This window comes from Bufo gargarizans, chromosome 2 (assembly GCF_014858855.1).
Source record: "Bufo gargarizans isolate SCDJY-AF-19 chromosome 2, ASM1485885v1, whole genome shotgun sequence".
Lineage (NCBI taxonomy): Eukaryota > Metazoa > Chordata > Amphibia > Anura > Bufonidae > Bufo > Bufo gargarizans.
This window is the reverse complement of record NC_058081.1, coordinates 326,087,400-326,107,902: the sequence shown is the minus strand read 5'-3', so window position 1 is coordinate 326,107,902 and position 20,503 is coordinate 326,087,400. Positions and strand designations below refer to the sequence as shown.

Genomic DNA, 20,503 nt, shown 5'->3' with positions numbered 1-20,503 from the left:
TTTCTGATGCTACTCCCTGTCCTCATAGCTGTGTGGTGGCAGCATGCTCATTGCAGGTGGTAGAATTTCCCTAAGAGGTGGCTTTCAGGTTACTTTTGAAAGTTTGGATGTTGGGGATGAGTCTGGTGTGCTGGGGTAGTAAGTTCCAGAGTAGGAGAGAGGCACATGAGAAATATTGTTGTTCTGCCCCAGCACAGGGAGATTCATTTCAGATCACGTCTATTTAATTTCTAATTCATTCTGCTGATATTCTCGTATTTCTGTAGTGATTAGTTAGGTTATAGCACCATCTAGCGGCCCTAAAAATGAACTGCACCTTGTTTTTCTGTTAATAAAGATTATTGTATTTGTGGGTGGTGCAAGGCATTGTGGGAGTGTAATGCATTCTGCAGAGAAAGAAGCGGCAGCTGCAGTGGCCAAAGCAGAGTTCCTAGAAGCCTTGGAGTTCCCCGAATCCGAGAAACACAGCCGAGTACTTGGGCCAGACCTAGATCAACAATATCCAACACAGCGTGTCTCAGAATATGTCCATCAGCATCCCAAGACAGATGACGACTATGATCCAGTATATCAGCCAGCTTATACAGAGTGTCAAAGATCCTACTTTGAGCCACAGTACCTCCAGCAGGACGGTATACAACAAAGCGATACTGACCATAACTACCACCCTACAGAACAAAAGCTACAACCTTCACTTCGACTTAAAGGGATACCCTTCATGTCAGAACGGTATTATATAGACTTCCCTAAGCCAGAAACCCCTAAAAGGTATGGTGATACACCACATATGCAACATAACAACAATACACCGGGTAGTATTGGCGCTAACCCGGCCGCTTTGGACTTCGCTAAGTTCTTTGCTAAATGGGGGCTGGTTACCAAGGGACTTATAAAGTTCACAGATCACGCCGAGAACTACAGGACATGGCGAGCCTCCTTCCAGAATGCCATAAGAGACTTCGATTTTTCCTATAGTGAGGAGTTAGATCTCTTGGTAAAGTGGCTTGGAAGCGAGTTTGGTGAACACGCCAATAGAATCAGAGACATTAACATAAACTATCCGGGCAAAGGCCTAAAAATGGTGTGGGAAAAACTTGATGAGTGTTATGGGTCAATAGAAGCTATAGAAAATGCTTTATTTAAGAGAATTGTTAATTTTCCCAGAATACTGGGTAGGGGTCACCAGAAGCTCAGGGAACTCAGCGACTTGTTAATAGAGGTACAGGTTGCTCAAGCAGAAGGAGATCTGCCAGGGCTAGCATTCCTGGACACCGCCAGAGCTGTCAACCCGATTGTCCAAAAATATATAACCTACAGGAGAAGTGGATCGCACATGGTTTTCATTATAAACAGGTTCATATAGTACCATTACCCCCTTTGTGGTGTTTGTAGACTTTGTTACTCAACAGGCAAGGTTAAGAAACGATCCCAGTTTTGGTTTTACATTGTCATACCTGCTTGTCCCTGCCAACTATACTGGAGTGCAATCACATTCCTGACAACCGTTCTAAGCTATCTACACCAGAGGTAGCAGCATACCACCTCCATCTGAAGCATATAGCTCACCTGATACCGGAACTGGACCCAAAAGCCCCAATAGTCTTACTCCTTGGAAGAAGATATACTACAAGTTAACAAGGCTAGAGGACAGATTAACGTTCCCCAAAACGCTCCATACGCCCAGGGACTTGACCTAGGATGGGTCATCATAGGTGACGTCTGTCTCTAGGAGCACACACACCAACCTCAGTCAACAGTATGCTTACCAACACACTTGAAAATGGACGTCTTTCCCTATTCCAGCCATGTCAGAGCAGTTTCCTAATAAAAGAATTGCCACACAGAGATCCTCTGCCTTGTCCTTTCGCAGATCCCTCCTGTGAAGACCACACCTGCGATGGTGAGCAAAAACACTTGCACAGTTTTCCACAGGACAAGAGAAGACAACAGGGTCACAATGGGCATAGAAGACAGGCTGTTCTTGGAGATTATGGATCAAGGAATGGTAAAAGACAAGTCAAAAAGCTGGGTTGCATCTTTACTGTTTAAACCCCGGAGACAATGCTTACCTAACAACAAAGAACTTGTCTACAGTTGATTCATCTCCCTCAAGCACAAACTTCAGAGGACACCAGAGACGAAACAGCATTTCTTTACTTTTATGGAAAGAATATTCCAGAACAGCCATGCAGGCTCCGAGGAGTGTTGGTACTTACCCATATTTTGTGTGTATCATCCTAAAAAAACAGGATATATACGAGTAGTATTCGACTCAAGGGACAGGTGCGAAGACGTCTAGCTAAATGATGTCTTACTGTCTGGTCCAGACCTCAACAACAGAGTTCTGGAGGTACTTCACTGCTTCTGCAGAAATTCTGTAGCATTTATGGCTGACATACAACAGATGTTCCACTGCTTCCTCATCAAGGAAGAACATAGAAACTACTTGAAGTGCTTCTGGTACCGCAACAACGACCCCAATGAAGACATTGTAGAGTACCAAATGAGAGTGCACATCTTCGGAAACAGTCCTTCCCCTGCAGTCAGGCATTCAGCCCGAAAGGGTGAAGCAAAGTATGGGTCAAATGTCAGATCTTTTGTGGAAAAAGATTTCTACGTGGACGACTGCTTGAAATCCACACCCACGAACGAGACCGCAATCAGTCTCCTGAAAAGGACTCAAGAAATGCTTGCTCTATCAAATTTTAGGTTGCACAAAATCGCCTCCAACAGCCGTGAGTTAATGGAAGTATTCTCACCCCTAGACTATTCAAGTGAAAGGACTTGGATCTTAGCAACGACTCCCTTCCCATGCAACGGAGCCTCGGTTTGAACTGGGATTTAAAGGCAGACACATTCACCTTCCAAATCAGCAAGGAAGAATAGCCCTTCATGCGCAGAGGAGTTCTGTCCACCATAAACAGCTTATATGATCCTCTGGGATTCATAGCACCATAGGCAAAATGATGCTAAGAGACTTCACCACAGACGTCTGTTTGGGATGATCCGCTTCCCATGGAGAAAAAGGACCTGTGGACAGATTGGAAGAAGTCTCTCGAAGCTTTGACCAGCCTTCATGTGGCACGACCATATGCTTCCGTGCAATCTACTGAAGTCAGGATGCAAAGATTATATACAGATGTAGCAGGGGTAGCACACAAGCTCCTAACTCAAATTTCTTAACTCATCGCGTTATCTTGAAACAAAAGCTATTGAAAGGCAATTGCTTAATGCATTTAGTTGCATTTAGTTTAGATAACACATCTCATAAAGCATGTGTGTTAACCCTACTACATCCGTATCTTCTGCGATGCTTTAGGCAAGCTAATTGCTACTGTAGCATACCTAGAGACCATTGATGTCAAAGAATAATGCCATTTAGGATTTGTCATGAGCCGGACCAAACTGGTGCCACTCTGCGAACACACTATTCCCAGACTGGAACTCTGCGCTGCTGTGCTTGCAGTGGAGTTGGCTGAACGTATAACTTCTGGAATTAACCTAGAATAGTTTTATATGGACAGCAAGGTAGTCCTACGATATATCTGTAACGAAAGCAGATGTTTTTACGTCTACGTCTGCAATCGGGTGCTAAGGATCAGGAGATGCACTTGTCCTAAACAGTGGCACTACAAGCTGACGAATACAGTTTTCTCCATGCTGAGTTTTAGAAAGTGGGAGGAGAATAATGAAGATATAGCCAACAGATATGATGGGATTCTGAATAGAAGGGAAGTGCCTAAATAACCCTTTCCATCACATTGAGCTAACATTGAAATTTAAACGAATTGTGGTAGCAGGCACTCTCTAACTGCTACCACAATTCGTTTACATTTTGTTACTATTTGACTGGGTGAGTCAGTGCAGTACACCTCAACCACAGTAACTTCCGGTGGAGCCGCCCGATAATAGTATATTTCATTTGGACTTAACATTGAACTTTGCCACAGTTTTCTGACACAAAAGATGTTTTAAGCTCCTTATTAATTGTTTGGAATGGAAACATGTAGCGTTGAACATATGATCATAAGAGGGAATGTTTAGTTCCCTAGTCTGTTGCGCCTGTGGAAAAAAAAAACATACTGTACTCACCTGCTACTCACGGCTCAGTTCAGGTTCCCTACTCCCTTCTCTTGTCTTCCAGTTTCTCCTGTAAACTTTTGGATAGAGGGGGACACGTGTGTTGCTGAAACCAATTACTAGCCTCAACAGTCACATGTCACCAAGTAGCATGTGACACAGCTATGTGCTGATTGGGGACACGACTTCAGAGGCCAGTCCTTGGCTGCAGAGGCGAATGTCATCTTATTTGTCTGGACATTTACAGGAAAGGGACTGGAAGACCAATGAAGGGAGCCAGGTAACTGGAACAGATCAAATGAGTATGTTTTTTTTAATATTTTATAGGCTATGGTTGAAAATTAAAGAAGTAAAAAACAAATATGGAAAATTCCTTTAATGGTTTATCTTCACTGCATCTTTTATAATAAGTGTGAAAGTTCTTAACATAATAATATGTAATAATAGAATTAATAGTTGTCGATTTTATGTAGATTTGAAAACTCATAGCATGCACCCATGGAGGGAAAAAAAATCAGTGCCCATGTGTGAATATGTTTATAGATTTTTTGCTGCTGAAAAGTGTGAAAAATGTCATTGTGGTATTGAACTAGAAATGGTTGCCTGTAAAATTATACTTTTCTTCACCATTCTCTCTTAATATAAATGATTAAACTTTCATGACTAATGTAACCATTCCGCATTGAACAATATTATCAGCTGATCTTCTCATACCATTACACTAAACTGGTAATATTATATTTTACCTTTGACCTGTCATATCATATCACTGGCCTGTAACAGATAAATCTCAACTACTTCCTGCTGCTGTTTTTATGAAGGGAAATCACATTAGTATAATATTACTAAATCGAAAAATGTAACACTAGGTCTTTTATTGAGTCAGGACTGAAATATGGCTTTACAGGTTAGAGAGAAAAGTGAAGGTTTAAGCAAAGTTCCCCTGGGAAATACTCCAATATTTTGTAAGTGATACATTTCATTCTACCTCACCCCCAGGAAATTGTTGTAGATAGAATTAAGAGGTCTTTCGAAATTCTATTTTTCACCAAACACTAAGGTTTTCACTGCAAAAAATTGCTATTGCTTTGTAGAATGGACCTGACCTTGACTTCATGGATATGATAAATCCTACCTTGAGCTACTGCTGAAGTATTCTCTCTCGTTCATCATTTCTCATTTAAGTCTGTAGAGGAGCATGGCGCTTGTTAAAGATTTATTTCCGAAGGAGAGAGAGTAAGGTAGCCTGAAAACAGAGGAGAATTTGAGCAATTACCAACTTCACATTAAAACTGCTTCTTTTATTTGGACATCTTCAAAAGACAAAGTAAGATGGATAGATTCCATAACTCACAATTCTAAACCCTCATTATCTATGTCAATGTTAGATTTAGTAAGCTGTTCTAATGTAATTCTGTCACCAGGTTTATATTACCCGATCTGGAGGCAACATTAGGTGATGACAGAGACCCTAATTCCAGGTGTATCACTTACTGGATGCCTCGCTGCAGTTTTTATAAAATCACATGCAGCCTCAGCAGGAACCAAAGGTCTTGAAACCTTCCACCTAACACTAGTGAAGAGAAGAAGCTGCAATCACCTGTGTCCCGCTGTGAACTTAAATCAGGCGCAGTTTAGAGCCAACAAAGAAAGAAAAGACTGTAAAAGTGGCTGCTGTGGGGGCGTGGCCAACTGCCGGCACGAGAGCACGCGTTTGAGAGCAGCTCCGCTCACCCTCTGCAATCCTGTCCCATCCTGACAAGCTGCCGACTCCAGGAACAGAGTGGATGGTGTGTAAACATAAGAGGAGAGCCCGCACACCGAATATGGGGCCCAATAAAGCGCAGACAGCCGCTGAGAGGCTGAAAGAGTTCGCCAGGTCAGAGGCTCAAAATGGCGCCGCGACCGCATCACCATCCCGCTCGGCGGTCACCCGTGGGCAGGCCGCACACCAGGCAGAGGTGGAGGAACCTACCGAGCCGGAGTTTACCCTCAAAGCCGCTTATGACCAGCTGTTGATGGCGATATCATCGTGCCAGTCCTCTCTCACCGGGAAGCTGGAGGAGGTGAGAGTAGATGTTAGCCTGCTCCGCCATGATATGCAGCAATTAAGAGACCGGGTCAAGACCACTGAGGACCGGGTATCCGCCCTGGAAGACCTGACCAGGCCCTTGGAGGGGAGGGTGCAGGACTTGGAGAGGTCGGTGGGTCAGTGGCAATAGAAATGCGACAATTTGGAAATTCGATCGCGTCGCAACAATGTGCGGATTCTGGACCTACCTGAGAAGGCTGAGGGCCGGGACCCGGCGGCGTTTCTGGAGGCATGGTTCAAGGAGCAGTTTCCCGAGGCGCCATTCACTCCTGCATATGCCGTGGAATGAGCTCATCAGGTTCCAGCTAGACAACCCCCACCCGGGGCTCCCCCGAGACCACTTTTGGCGCGCCTCTTGAATTGGAGGGACCGGGACCTCATCCTTAGCCAGGCTAGAAGCAAGCAAGATATCCGGCATGACAACGCAAGGGTTTCCCTATTGCCGGATTTCTCGGCTGATCTTCAAAAGCGAAGGGCCACGTTTGTTGCGGTCAAACGCCGCCTTCAGGAGCTGAATCTACAGTACTCTATGGCCTACCCAGCTCGCCTTAGGGTGATCGATGGCGACAAGACCGTTTTCTTCAGCGATCCCAGGGAGGCAGAGGACTGGGCATCGAGGAAAGTGGCGCGTCCTCCCCCGCGCTGATCCACGCGTTGTCTGTATACAGCAATTATCACTCGCTCCCCGTGTTGTTCATGGGTGAGCCCTGTTCTGAGTTGCTCTGACATACCTAAGTGATATAGTAACTTTTTGCCTTGCTTTAAGATGGTTGCACCACGTTGCTGTGCTTTAGGGATGAATCGCTTTGGCCTACGTGGTCCACATAATCATCTTGTGGACGTTATTTCAGCATGTTCCAGCATCTAATGTCTCTGTTGGCAGCTTTTTTAATATCTAGCTGTGAAGAGGGAAGGGGCATCACCTGTGTGGTAATAACACCTACCTACACCATGCAGGTCCCCAAGTTTAGGTCCACCGAGTTATGTGGTTATGTACCTGACGCTCTCAGGGTACCTATGTTATTGTTGTACGTTATGTTAATGTATGCTCAAATTTACTTATGTCAAGTATGGCCAAATACTTTCAACTTATTAGCAGGGAAGGTGCTGATTCATATGGTTCTGGTGTCTGCACCGCTGGCACACGCAAGGGGTGAGAGGTTATATGTCATTAATCCAACACTGGTGTTATCATGGCCCCCCTGAGAATTATGTCATGGAATGTCAGAGGTCTGGGGGATCCTAAGAAGAGGATTGCAGTATTCTCACAGGTTCGATCCTTTAACCCACATATAATAGGGCTCCAAGAGACCCACCTCACCCCGGAAACAGGTAGTAGGCTTAAAAAACCCTGGGCCCAGCATTTATTTAGCGCATACAGTAGCTCTCATTCCAGAGGTGTTGCACTCCTGTTTCATAGAAGCCTCAGGTGTGAGATCCACCGCTCAGTAGTGGACCCTGGGGGACAGTATATTTGCATATCTGCTCATATTGATTGTATTCCCTATGTGATTGTCAACCTGTATAACTCACCTCCTGCATCTCTATCCTTGCTGCAGGCAATTGTGGGATTTGTGACCCTTTACCCCACTGCTCGCCTCTTGTGTATGGGGGACTTCAATCAGGTTATGAGTGAGGACCTGAACAGATTTAGCAGAGGAACTGACAGGAGTGGGAGGGGAGGAGACTGCACAACCCTTGCCAGAATCGCCCACGAGATGGGAGGATAGATATGTGAAGGGCTAGGAACCCACACACTAGAGAATATTCCTGTTTTACCCCCTCTAGAGGTGCTCTGTCTAGAATAGACTACTTATTCGGTAATTCCATAGTATACACCGACTTGGTAGATATTCGCCATGGTCCGCATGGGCCCTCTGATCATGCCCCGGTACTGGCTGAGTGGTTCTACTGATCCCTTATTATTGTGGAAGACCCTGAAGGCATATCTCAGAGGGTGTCTCAAGTCCTCCATTTCATATGTCAAGAGGGAGTCGCAGCGTAGGGAGGATGAATTACATGTTAGCTGCAGGGAGGCTGAGAGGGCGTTTACTGAATACCCCACGGAGGAGCACAGGGTGGAATGGATGTCTAGGGGTCGGAGTTACATGTTGCACTTGGAGGAAAAGAGCAAGAGAAAACTTTTCTTTCTCAAGCAGCAGGCGTTTGAAACAGGCAATCAGACAGGGAAATTACTTGCTCACATAGCGAGGGTCAATACTATGGCTCCGCCAGTACTTCGCTTGCGAGAGGCTGATGGAAGCATAGTAGAGACGGTTGGGGATATATTGAAATGTCTACACGCCTTCTATGCTGATCTGTATAGGTCAGCGGCTAGCTACTCGGAGCAGGAGCTAGAATCGTACCTTGGTGGGGTGTCCTATACTAGACTGAATTATCTGGACAGGGGTATTATGGAAGAGGATATCACGCTAGTGGAGGTGGAGAGGGCTATTATGGATCTGCCATCTGGAAAGGCCACGGGTCCGGACGGCATCCCGGTGGAAGTGGGTATACTCTAGGTATAGGGATAGCCTGGGTCCGCAGCTGCTGAAGCTTTATAGAGCGGCACACTCCTGCGGAGCGTTGCCGGACTCGATGTATGATGCCCCCATTGTTGTGATTTTAAAACCCGGCAAGGTTCCGTTGGACTGTGGATCTTATCGTCCAATATCTCTTTTGAATTTGGACTATAAAATCCTGACCAGGATTCTAGCTAATAGACTGAATAAGGTGATAACGTCTGTGATTCATCCTGACCAGTCTGGCTTTATGCCAGGGAGATCCACCTCGGATAACATTAGAAGAGCGCAGGTTATTGCGCAAGTGGGAGTTGCTGAAGAGGCAAGGTGGGCCCTAGCCTCTCTAGATACAGCTAAAGCCTTCGACTCTCTAGAGTGGCCCTTTTTAACTGCTGTGTTGAGATGCTTCGGCTTTGGCCCTAATTTTATTAGATGGATTGACATCCTTTATAGCAAGCCCTCGGCAGATATCCAGCTTAATGGCTCGTGCTCTGACAGAATCTCTCTACTTAGGGGTACGAGGCAGGGATGCCCACTCAACACCGAGGAATCCAATCTACTCAGACAGGATCCAATCTACACTGGGGTGTCTGCGGGGGGCAGAGAGGATAGAGTGGGATTGTATGCGGACGATCTGATCCTGTTTATGTCTGATCCAGATGTGTCCCTCCCAAGAGCGATTGCAGTTATAGCATCCTTTGGGAGATACTCTGGGCTACACATAAACTGGGGCAAGTCAGCCATAATGCCCTTGTGGGCGCACGACTGGCCGGAATGTCACCACAATTTGCCTGTGGTAGATAGGTTTAAGTATCTATGTGTTATGATCACCAAAGAACCGCAGCTATCCTATGCCTTGAATACTGAGCCCCTGGAAGCCCTGTTTCAGGATAAGGTTAAAACATGGGAGTCTCTCCCACTGTCAGTCATGGGAAGGCTGAACCTGGTGAAGATGATCTTGCTACCCAAGGGTCTGTACTTGTTGTCGCATGCTTGCACCCCGATCCCTCGTGGTTTCTTTAAACGCATTCATGCTTTGATTGCGGCCTTTATCTGGGGCAAATCCAGAAGAAAGCTCTCCTTCTCGGTCCTTCAGAGGTCAAAGCTGCAGGGGGGTGCTGCCCTTCCTGATTTTTTTCTGTACTTTATAGCAGGTCAGCTGAGATTTTTGAGATCCTGGGTCACTGAGGCCCCTCGATCAAATGCGGAAACCTACCTGCATGAATATCTGCAAGTGTCCACCCTATGGCCCGTTCTGGAGGAATCTGGGCATTTACAAAAGTGCACCCTTCCAGTTCACAAACTAGCCCACCAGATATGGCAGGCGTCCAAATTGAATACATATATGGATTTACCTAGTGAGGTTCCTATTTGGGACAATTGTATGTTCCCTCACTTGTCACGGTTAGAGGGTGTGGCAGAGTGGCAGAGATATGGAATCTAAGTGTTGGGGGATGTATATGAGGGGGTCAGCTGATTCGTTTTCTACAGATACAAGACAGATTTTTGGTGCCGCGCACTCTCTTCTACAGGTACCTACAGCTGCGTCATGCACTGCAGGCCCAATTCCGGGGCGGAAACAGAAACTTGTCTAAGTATCCCCTCATTGGGGTTTTGAGACCTCAGGGTCACAGGGGGATTGTGTCAGCCCTCTATACACACTTGCTCAACTGTCATATGCTGGGGGCCCCGTTGGCTGTCGAGGGCAGGTGGAAGATGCTCATACCTTCCTTAATCCCTGAAGAGTGGGAGGATGCTCTGATAGCCCCAACTAGAGTTTCCCCCTCCATTAACAATAAAATGACTCAGCTATTTATTCTACATTGTAGTTATCTGACTCCTATTAGACTTCACAGGATGGGTAGGATCGATCATTCCAGGTGTCATAGGTGTGGAGCAGAGGGTGCCGATTTTTGGCATATGATATGGGACTGCCTAATCATTCAGCAGTACTGGATATCTGTACTGGAGGTTCTCAAAGCCTTGGTCCCTCTGCCGCTGCAGCTATGTCCTAAGATGTGTGTCTTGGGTGTAGTGGACGACGAGTCTTGGACACATTACCACAACATTTTCTTAGAGGAGACTTTGTTCCTTGCTAGGAAGGCGATTGCACTGCGATGAATGGGTGATTCCCCTCCCTCAAAGAGACAGTAGCTCGCTCTGGTGAATGATGTGGTCTCCATGGAGAACATTGTCTATAAACACAGGGGATGCCCGCAGAAATTTGATAGGGTGTGGGGTGACTGGTGCGCATCTCCACTCACTTTGCATGCTTTGCATTTGCACTCGTCAGCCGACGACCTCTAGGTTTCTATTACTGCTGGGGGAGCTATGTGGCTGGCTTAAAAGTGTCAATGCCTTGTGGATCACTTGAATGTGCAACGTACTTGTACTGTATTGATCTATGACTGCGACACCTGTGCCTTTGTCATGTAACTTTTGCATGTTTGACTCCTGCTATATGTTATCACAGCTTCATATGTGTATCGTATCTGCATCTTCGTTTGGCCCCTGCGCGGGTCATTGCGCTGTCTTGTTTGTGCCATACTTGTCTTATTATCTTTTAATAAAGCGAGTAAAAAAAAAAAAAGCGGCTACTGTGCGCCGCTGTCCCCCTAATTACCGCCGCAGTCCCGGGTGCCGTGTTCAGTTTCTGGGTAAGCCCGATCCCGGAATCTATTTCTCAGGTCCCCAGCCTGATTTTTAAATTCTCTTAGGTTAGTACAATTTCGTCTCAGTCTTAGGCCTCATGCACACGACCATTGTGTGCATCCGTGGCCGTTGTGCCGTTTTCCGGTTTTTTTTCACGGACCCATTGACTTTCAATGGGTCCATGGGAAAATCGGAAAATGCACCGTTTTGCAGCCGAGACCGTGATCCGTGTATCCTGTCCGTCAAAAAAAATATGACCTGTCCTATTTTTTTGATGGACAACGGTTCAAGGACCCATTCAAGTCAATGGGTCCGTGAAAGAACACGGAAGCACACAAGATTGGCATCCGTGTCCGTGATCCGTGGCCGTAGGTTACTTTCATACAGACGGATCCGAAGATCCGTCTGCATAAAAGCTTTTTCATAGCTGAGTTTTCACTTCGTGAAAACTCAGATCCGACAGTATATTCTAACACAGAGGCGTTCCCATGGAGAATATACAACAAACTGTGTACATGACTGCCCCCTGCTGCCTGGCAGCACCCGATCTCTTACAGGGGGCCGTGATCTGTACAATTAACCCCTCAGGTGCTGCACCTGAAGGGGTTAATTGTGCTATCATAGCCCCCTGTAAGAGATCCGGGGCTGCCAGGCAGCAGGGGGCAGACCCCCCTCCCTCCCCAGTTTAAATTTCATTGGTAGCCAGTGCGCCCCCCCTCCCTCCCTCTATTGTAATGATAACATTGGTGGCACAGTGTGCACCCCCCCCCCCGGCCCCCTCCTCCCTCCCTCTATTGTAATAATAGCATTGGTGGCACAGTGTGCGGCCCCCCCTCCCTCCCTCTATTGCATTAACATTGGTAGCAGTGTGCGCCCCCCCCCCTCCTCCCTCTATTGTTTTAATACATTGGTGGCAGTGTGCGCCCCCCCCCTTCCTCCCTCTATTGTTTTAATACATTGGTGGTAGTGTGCGCCCCCCCCCCCTTCCTCCCTCTATTCTTTCAATACATTGGTGGCAGTGTGCGGCCTCCCCTCCCCCCCCCCCCCAGATCATTGGTGGCAGCGGAGTTCCGATCGGAGTCCCAGTTTACTGCAGTCCTGGTTTCCATGGTTACTTAGCCTTAGTAATAGTAGAAGATTCATACTTACCTGCTGGCTGCTGCGATGTCTGCGTCCGGCCGGGAGCTCCTCCTACTGGTAAGTGACAGCAATGCGCCGCACAGACCTGTCACTTACCAGTAGGAGGAGCTCCCGGCCGGACACAGAGATCGCAGCAGCCAGCAGCCAGGTAAGTATGATGCTTCTACTCCGCTGCCACCAATGATCGGGGGGGGGGGGGGGGGAAGAGGGGAGGCCTCACACTGCCACCAATGCGATTATTACAATAGAGGGGGGGGGCGCACACTGCCACCAATGCTATTATTACAATAGAGGGAGGGAGGGGGGGGGCGCACACTGCCACCAATGCTATTATTACAATAGAGGGAGGGAGGGGGGGCGCACACTGCCACCAATGCTATTATTACAATAGAGGGAGGGAGGGGGGGCGGGGGCGCACACTGCCACCAATGCTATTATTACAATAGAGGGAGGGAGGGAGGGCGGGGGGCGCACACTGGCCACCAACGAGTTAACTACAGGGGAGGGAGGGGGGGCCCACTGGCCACCAATGAGTTAAAAACGGGGGGGGGGGCAGTCATGTACACAGTTTTTTTGTATATTCTAACCTGAAGCGTCCCCATCACCATGGGAACGCCTCTGTCGGATCTGAGTTTCACGATGTAGCTCATATCCGACAGTATATTCTAACATAGAGGTGTTCCCATGGTGATGGGGACGCTTCAAGTTAAAATATACCATCGGATTGGAGAAAACTCCAATCCGATTGTCACGACCCTTGGTCATGGTCGTGACTCTTTGAGCCGCATGCAGTTACCCGCGGTTTTGGTGTTGTGTCAACCGCAGCTGGGGGCACTTAGTGGTTTGCCTCAGGTGCGGTTGCCGCGGATAACAGGCATGCGTGTGGTTGCCCTTGGCAACGTGTTTTATGTGCACTCCCTTTGTCTGTTTGTGGTGCACTAGGTTGTGTTGGTTGTATGCACTTGGACACCTCCCTTCAACTGCGGTTGTCCGCGGCAACGTCTGGTGTTGTGTGCATGTGGTGGCAGGGTCTCGGCCTGCTGGTTGTTCTTCAGGACACGGTTGCCACGCATGCCGTTGCCAGCAGTAACAGGTGAGTGAGTGTGTGTGCTATTCCCCTTTAAGTTGGTGTTTTCCCTTCCCTTCTGTGGTGTAGGAAGGGTTAACTCCCTTCCCAGTGTGTGTGATGTCACTGGGTGTGTTCTGACCGGTGGGTGTGGCCACTCAGGCCTATAAAGCCTCTGTCTCTGGCTTGGCTCAGTAGGTTGCTCTCAGCCAGGCATAGCTGGAGCAGCCTCCTGTATATTACCATCTACCAGTGGGGGCCTCCCTTCTGGTCATAAAACTTTGTTACCTTGTCTGATGTTATGTTTATGTGTATGTGGTTGCTGGTTTGTTGCACCTTATGGTTCCCTGGTTCCCCGTGTGATGTATGGTGTGTGCTGTTGTCTTTTCTGTTGTTGTAGACAAACAGCACTTTTGCATGGGTTCCGGGCTGTGTGTTTGTGGCAGGTAGGTGAGGTTGTAGTTCCACATACCTGCCACTGCCATAAGTTGTATTGGATTCCCCTTATTACCAGCTTGGCCTTTCTAGGCTCCTGTTCCTCCGTGTTCTGGAGGAACAGGTAGTCTATCCAGCTCCTAGCCTAGGGACCTGCGGAGGGATAGTAGGGACCCGAGGTTCCTGCACATGGGTCCTCCTACCTTAAAGGTCGGCCCATGCAGGTTAGGAGTTAGGGTCAGATCAGGGAGACTTTAGGAGGTGACCTGCTCCCTGATCCTGTGGTCCTGGCCTTGCAGCGACAAAACACCTACGGGTACCGCACGGCTGGGGGTTTCCCCCACCTCCAGCCGTGACACCGATGGTATAAAAGAACTCCAGACTTTACATTGAAAGTCAATGGGGACGGATCCGTTTGAAATGGCACCATATTGTGTCAACGTCAAACGGATCCGTCCCCATTGACTTGCATTGTAATTCAGGACGGATCCGTTTGGCTCCGCACGGCCAGGCGGACACCAAAACGATTTTTTTTTAATGTCCGTGGATCCTCCAAAAATCAAGGAAGACCCACGGACGAAAAAACGGTCACGGATAACGGACCTACGGACCCCGCTTTTGCGGACCGTGAAAAAAAAATGTCGTGTGCATGAGGCCTTAGATATTGGCCAGTTGGGACCCCACGCTTCAGTGAAGTTGGATGGTTGCTCTCCCACCTAAGTAATGAATTAGTAGCAGTGGGTTTTGGGTAGATGGTAGCATTGAGTCCTCCCCGACTATTTTTTTAAATTAGAACATCAAGAAAAGGTCATTTGTCCGGCACTATTACAGACGTAAAGTGAAGATTGATCTGATTGACATTGAGTTTTGTCAGGGGATCTTCAAAGTCAGCCTTGGTCCCGCTCCATAGGACAAAAATGTCATCTATGAAGCGGGACCACAAGACAACATTCTCCAGTTCTTTTAACGGGGTCTCACCAAAAACTAAAGTCTCCTCCCACCAGCCCAGGAGAAAATTTGCATAAGACAGCACACACGAACTGCCCATTGCTCTGCCCCTGAGCTGAGTGTTTGTTATTAAAGAGAAAGAAGATTCTGGTGAGAACAAATCTCAAAAGTTCCAGTACGAAAGCATTGTGGGGAAAAAATTGTTGCCCTCTGGCCCTCAAGAAAAATTCAACGGCCGTGATGCCAATATCATGCGGAATCGATAAATAGAGAGTCTCAATGTCTATCGAAGCCAAAAACCATTCTGGCTCGACAGATGTGCCCTCCAGTTTGTTCAAGAGATCCCCAGTATCCCTGATATATGAGGGTAAACTCTGCACAAATGTACATAAGATCTTATCGATATAGATACCGCAGTTCTGCGACAAACTGCCCACCCCTGATACAATCGGGCGTCCCCTCAGGGGCATAGTGACCTTTTGTACCTTGGGCAGGCAGTAAAATGTCGCGGTGACTGGGTAGTGTGGATACAAAAATACAAATTCGTCCTCACTAATGAGGAGATCCCTCTTCCCTCTAACTAGGCTCTCCCTCAATTCTTTCTGAAACTGTACAGTGCGTTCATACAATAAAGTCTCATAACCCCCTTTATCCTGTAGTATGTCTAGGCACATATTCTTGTACATAGATATATCCATCACAACGATGTTGCCCCCCTTATCGGAGGGCTAAATTGTGATGGATTTATCCGCCTCAAGAGCATGAATTGCCTTCCATTCCTCCCTGCTACAATTGGACCTCTTCAACGTCGGGTTCAATGAAGCCAAATCGGAGGTAACACATCTACACGTGATATGTCACTCTGTGGGGGCATTTTCTGACTTTTAATCATCAAGTCTGTAAACTGTGCAGCAATTTGACATCCTTAAGGATCTCCACCGACACCCCTAATTCACTGTTCTCTTTTTTGGCCGCAATCGTGAAATGTTTATGCCACTCCTGGCGAACAGGTGGAGATCCTTGATCCATTCAAAGATGTCAAATTTACACGTGGGGACGAAAGACAAGCCTCTTCTCAAAGTTCCTTCCTCAATAGATGTCAATTTGCGGATTGATAACCAATCTTTCATCCATAGTTATACTGTCGTTGATGGCTGCGGGTTCTGGTTTCGCAGGGGGTAATTTACTCCCTGATCCAAAAAATGGGGAAGGGTAGGTTGATTTGATGTATATTGTCCAGCCCTTCTTCTCTGTCTGGAGGAAGCCCTACCCCTACCCCTTACTCTAGACTGTATGTGTCACGGATGATGTTGCAGATAGCTGGAACTTATAAATAAACATCCGACTGGCTTGATCCCAAACTAAGGAGCATATGGGTGAGCCCTATAAAACCCTAAGAGCTCTCCCTGACTGCTATGCCCATGCAAGGGTCTGAATGGTAGACGATTGCATGCCCACGTACTTAAGACTGTGTGACACCTGAAGACCCTATAATAGTGAGTGGACACGACCACCGGCTCCCTGCAATTAATACGGACAGAGTCAGGGTCACCTAGAATCAAGCCAGCAAGGTAACACAAATAAAGAAAAAGACTTATTTTAGCAAACAGCAGCAGCAGCCTCCAGCAGTGAACACCTCATTCAGGAAGTAGTATAAACCACAAAGTAAGGTAGTATGGGAGGGAATATAAAGAGAGACAATTAGTCTAAATAGGTGACACCTGGGAGAAGGAAAGGCGATGACAAAGTGAAACCAAAACAAAGAATGTCATGCAAGAGGTAGAGAAGAACATCTGCCAGACCTTCTCACAGAACTGGCGGTGACAGTACCCCTCCCCCTACAGGTGGACTCTGGACACTCAGAGCCCACCTTCTCAGGATGAGACCTATGGAAAGCCCTGATGAAACGAGTGGCCTTAATGTCCGCTACTGGGACCCACATCCTCTCCTCAGGACCATAGCCCTACCAATGAACGAGGTACTGGAGAGAACCGCAGATAATGCGAGAATCCACAATCCTAGAGACCGGAAAATCAAGATTGCCATCAACAAAAATCGGAGGAGGAGGCAAAGAGGAGGGTACATTGGGTTGGATATAAGGTTTTAATAGGGACCTGTGAAAAACATTATGGATCTTCCAAGTCTGAGGAAGATCAAGACGGAAGGCAATGGGATTGATGACAGACAAGATCTTGTAAGGCCCAATAAACCTAGGATCCAACCCACATTCAGGTCCAGGCCAGGCACACGTCTCTTATCTCACTCATCCTCTTCAGATTATCCTTTCTTTTGCCAAATAAATGACAAAGACGAGGAAAATCTCTCCTCATCTGGTAAACCAGAAGACCCCTCTCCAGAGAATGTCCCAAACCGCGGATGAAACCCATATGTACAAAAAAATGGTGACTTATCAGAGGACTCCTGGAGACGGTTATTTAAAGGAAACTCAGCAAGGGTTCAAAAAAGAACACCAATCCTCCTGATTCTCCGCCACAAAACAGAGCAGATATGTCTCCAGATTCTGATTGACACGTTCGGTCTGACCATTCGACTGCGGGTGAAAAGCAGAAGAGAACGACATCCGAATCCCCAAGCGAGAACAGAAGGCCTTCCAGAATCTGGAAACAAATTGTGTGCCCCTATCAGAAACGATGTCTGAAGGAATGCCATGCAATTTAACAATGTGATCAACAAACGCTTGCGCCAACATCTTAGCATTGGGTAACCCAGGAAAGAGAATGAAATGCGCCATTTTGCTAAAATGGTCCACTACCACCAGAATTACAGTCTTCCCCAAGGAATGAGGCAGATCCGTAATGAAGTCCATGGACAGATGCGGGAAGGAATGGGTAACGGGAGGAGAGAACCCAATGGCCATGAATGAGGGACCTTGGCACGAGCGCAGGTCTCGCAAGCTGCCACAAAACCCTCGACCGTCTTACGAAGAGCCGGCCACCAGAATCTCTGAGCAATGAGATCCATGTGGCTCTACTCCCCGGGTGCCCAGCAAGGACAGTATCGTGGTGCTCCTTAAAAACCTGGTGTCGTAAAGAAAGAGGCACAAACAACCTCCCAGGAGGACAAAGATCAGGAGCCTCTCCCTGGGCTGCCTGAACCTCTGCCTCCAAATCAGGATAAAGAGCAGAGACGACCACCCCGTCAGCCAAAATGGGACATGGGTCTTCAAAGTTCCCCCCTCCCGGAAAACAACATGACAAGGCATCCGCCTTCACATTTTTAACCCCAGGGCGGAACAACAAAATTAAACCTAGAAAAGAACAAAGACCATCTGGCCTGTCTCGGGTTCAGATGCTTGGCCGATTCCGAGTAGGCCAGATTCTTATGGTCGGTAAACGAGGTAATGGAGTGTCTGGCTCCCTCTAACCAATGGCGCCATTCCTCAAAAGCTAATTTGTTGGCCAACAACTCCCTATCTCCCACATTGTAATTTCTCTCTGCAGAGGAGAGTTTCCTTGAGAAAAAGGCACACAGTCGCCATTTGGTAGGAGAGGGACCCTGAGATAAGACCGCACGCACACCCACCTCAGAAGCATCCACCTCAACAATAAAAGGTAGAGAGACATCAGGTTGTACCAAAAGTCTCTTTGATACTAAAAAAGGCTTTAAGCGCATCTACTGACCACAAGGAAAAATCTACCCCCTTTTTAGTCATATCAGTGAGTGGCTTAACAACAGATGAATAATTCAAAATGAACTTTCTGTAATAATTGGCAAAACCAAAAACCGCATCAGCGCCTTCTGATTCTCAGGAAGCTCCCAATCAAGCACAGCGCGGACCTTCTCAGGGTCCATGCGAAAACCAGAAGCGGAGAGAAGAAAACCAAGAAATAGAATTTCTGGAACCGCAAACACACATTTTTCCAGTTTAGCGTACAATTTATTCTCCCGCAGAATCAGCAAGACCTGACGTAGGTGGTCCCGATGAGTCTTGAAATCAGGAGAAAAAATCAAAATGTCATCTAGATACACCAGTACAAATTACCCCATTAAATGATAAAAAATACTGTTCACAAAATGTTAGAAGACGGCCGGAGCATTCACCAAACCAAAGGGCATAACCAAATTTGCGAAATGACCCTCAGGGGTATTAAAGGCCGTCTTCCATTCGTCCCCTTCCCTGACCCCGACTAGGTTGTATGCCCCTCTTAAATCCAACTTAGAAAAAACTTTAGCCACAACAATCTGGTTAAACAGGTCCAGGATCAGAGGAAGCAGATATGGGTCACGAATTGTAAAACGGTTCAGCTCCCTGAAATCCAGACAAGGTCTTAAAGAGCCATCGTTTTTTTTAACAAAAAAAAAAAAACAGCGGCAACAGGTGACTTTGAGGGTCAAATGTGTCCCTTTCTCAGGCTCTCAGAGATATAAGTACGCATAGCGACTCTTTCAGGTTGGGAGAGATTGTATAAATGTGATTTTGGCAGCTTGGCGCCTGGAATGAGATTAATAGGGCAGTCGTACTCCCAGTGAGGGGGCAACTCCTGGACGCCACTCTCAGAAAACACATTTGAAAATTCTGAGAGAAAAGATGGTACAGTCTTGGTAGAAACCTCTGAAAGAGACGCCGTTAAGCAATTCTCTCTGCAAAACTCACTCCAACCATTTATTTGCCTTTCTTGCCAATAAATGGAGGCGTAATGTTTAGTGAGCCAGGGTAACCCCAACACTAGAGGAGTAGGTAATCTGCTTGGGACGAAACACGACAATTCCAACATGAGCGTCAGCCAGAGTCAAACAGATATTGTGAACTATGCCCTTTAACGATCTTTGAGAAAGTGGAGCGGAATTGATAGCAAAAACAGGTATATCCTTTTCGAAAGTGCATACCTGGAAACCAGACGTTATTGCAAATTGATTATCAATGAGATTGACGGCTGTAGATTACCATTTGATACCATTCGGAGCAGTACATCAACCTAGACTGACTATTGGGTCAGAACCAGAACCTTATCAGCTGGCGCCCAACGTGGGGCCATTTTGTTAAGCAAACTGTTACATATATACAAGCAAGTATACATTTCATATATATGATTCCACAACACTCCACTATCTACAAAAATCTCACAAACAATGTTCTTGCTGTCTAGCGCCACCCTGGCAGGTAGGAGAAAATGGGTACTACAAGCAAACAGCAAACCTTCAATTTCCGCATCAACCTTGCCAATAGTAGCAAATAGAAAGTTTTTTGAGGGTTTTTTATTTTTGTTTTTCTTTTATTACCCTCAGAAAACTCCATGAATCTCCTAGAGGGGCAAACATTAGCCAAATGATTTATACCCCCACAACAGAAAAAAACCCTCCTCTGAGAGCTGAATCCTTTACTCTCAGAGGCAAGCAAACCCAGCTACATGGCCTCCTCCTCGGAGGGGATTGAGACAGACTGAGACCCCTGCGCACTGAATGAGACAGCCCCGCTGTCCTTGGGCTGAATATGACAGGAAGGAAAAGTCTCTTCGCTCTCTCAATGACGCCTGTCAATGCGAACAGCTAGAGACATGGCAGACTCTAACGAGGCTGGTCTCTCATGAAAAGCAAATACATCTTTCA

At 46.9% G+C, this 20,503-nt stretch overlaps 1 protein-coding gene across 1 annotated transcript in view; it reads left to right on the top strand.

Moving 5' to 3' along the window:
- Window positions 1–379: 379 nt before the first annotated feature.
- LOC122925877 overlaps window positions 380–20,503 on the top strand; it is a 43,695-nt gene continuing 23,571 nt past the window's right edge. The window contains exon 1 of the mRNA XM_044277225.1: window positions 380–768. Within this exon, the coding sequence (XP_044133160.1) occupies window positions 380–768 (389 nt within the window). The remainder of the gene's footprint in view (window positions 769–20,503) is intronic.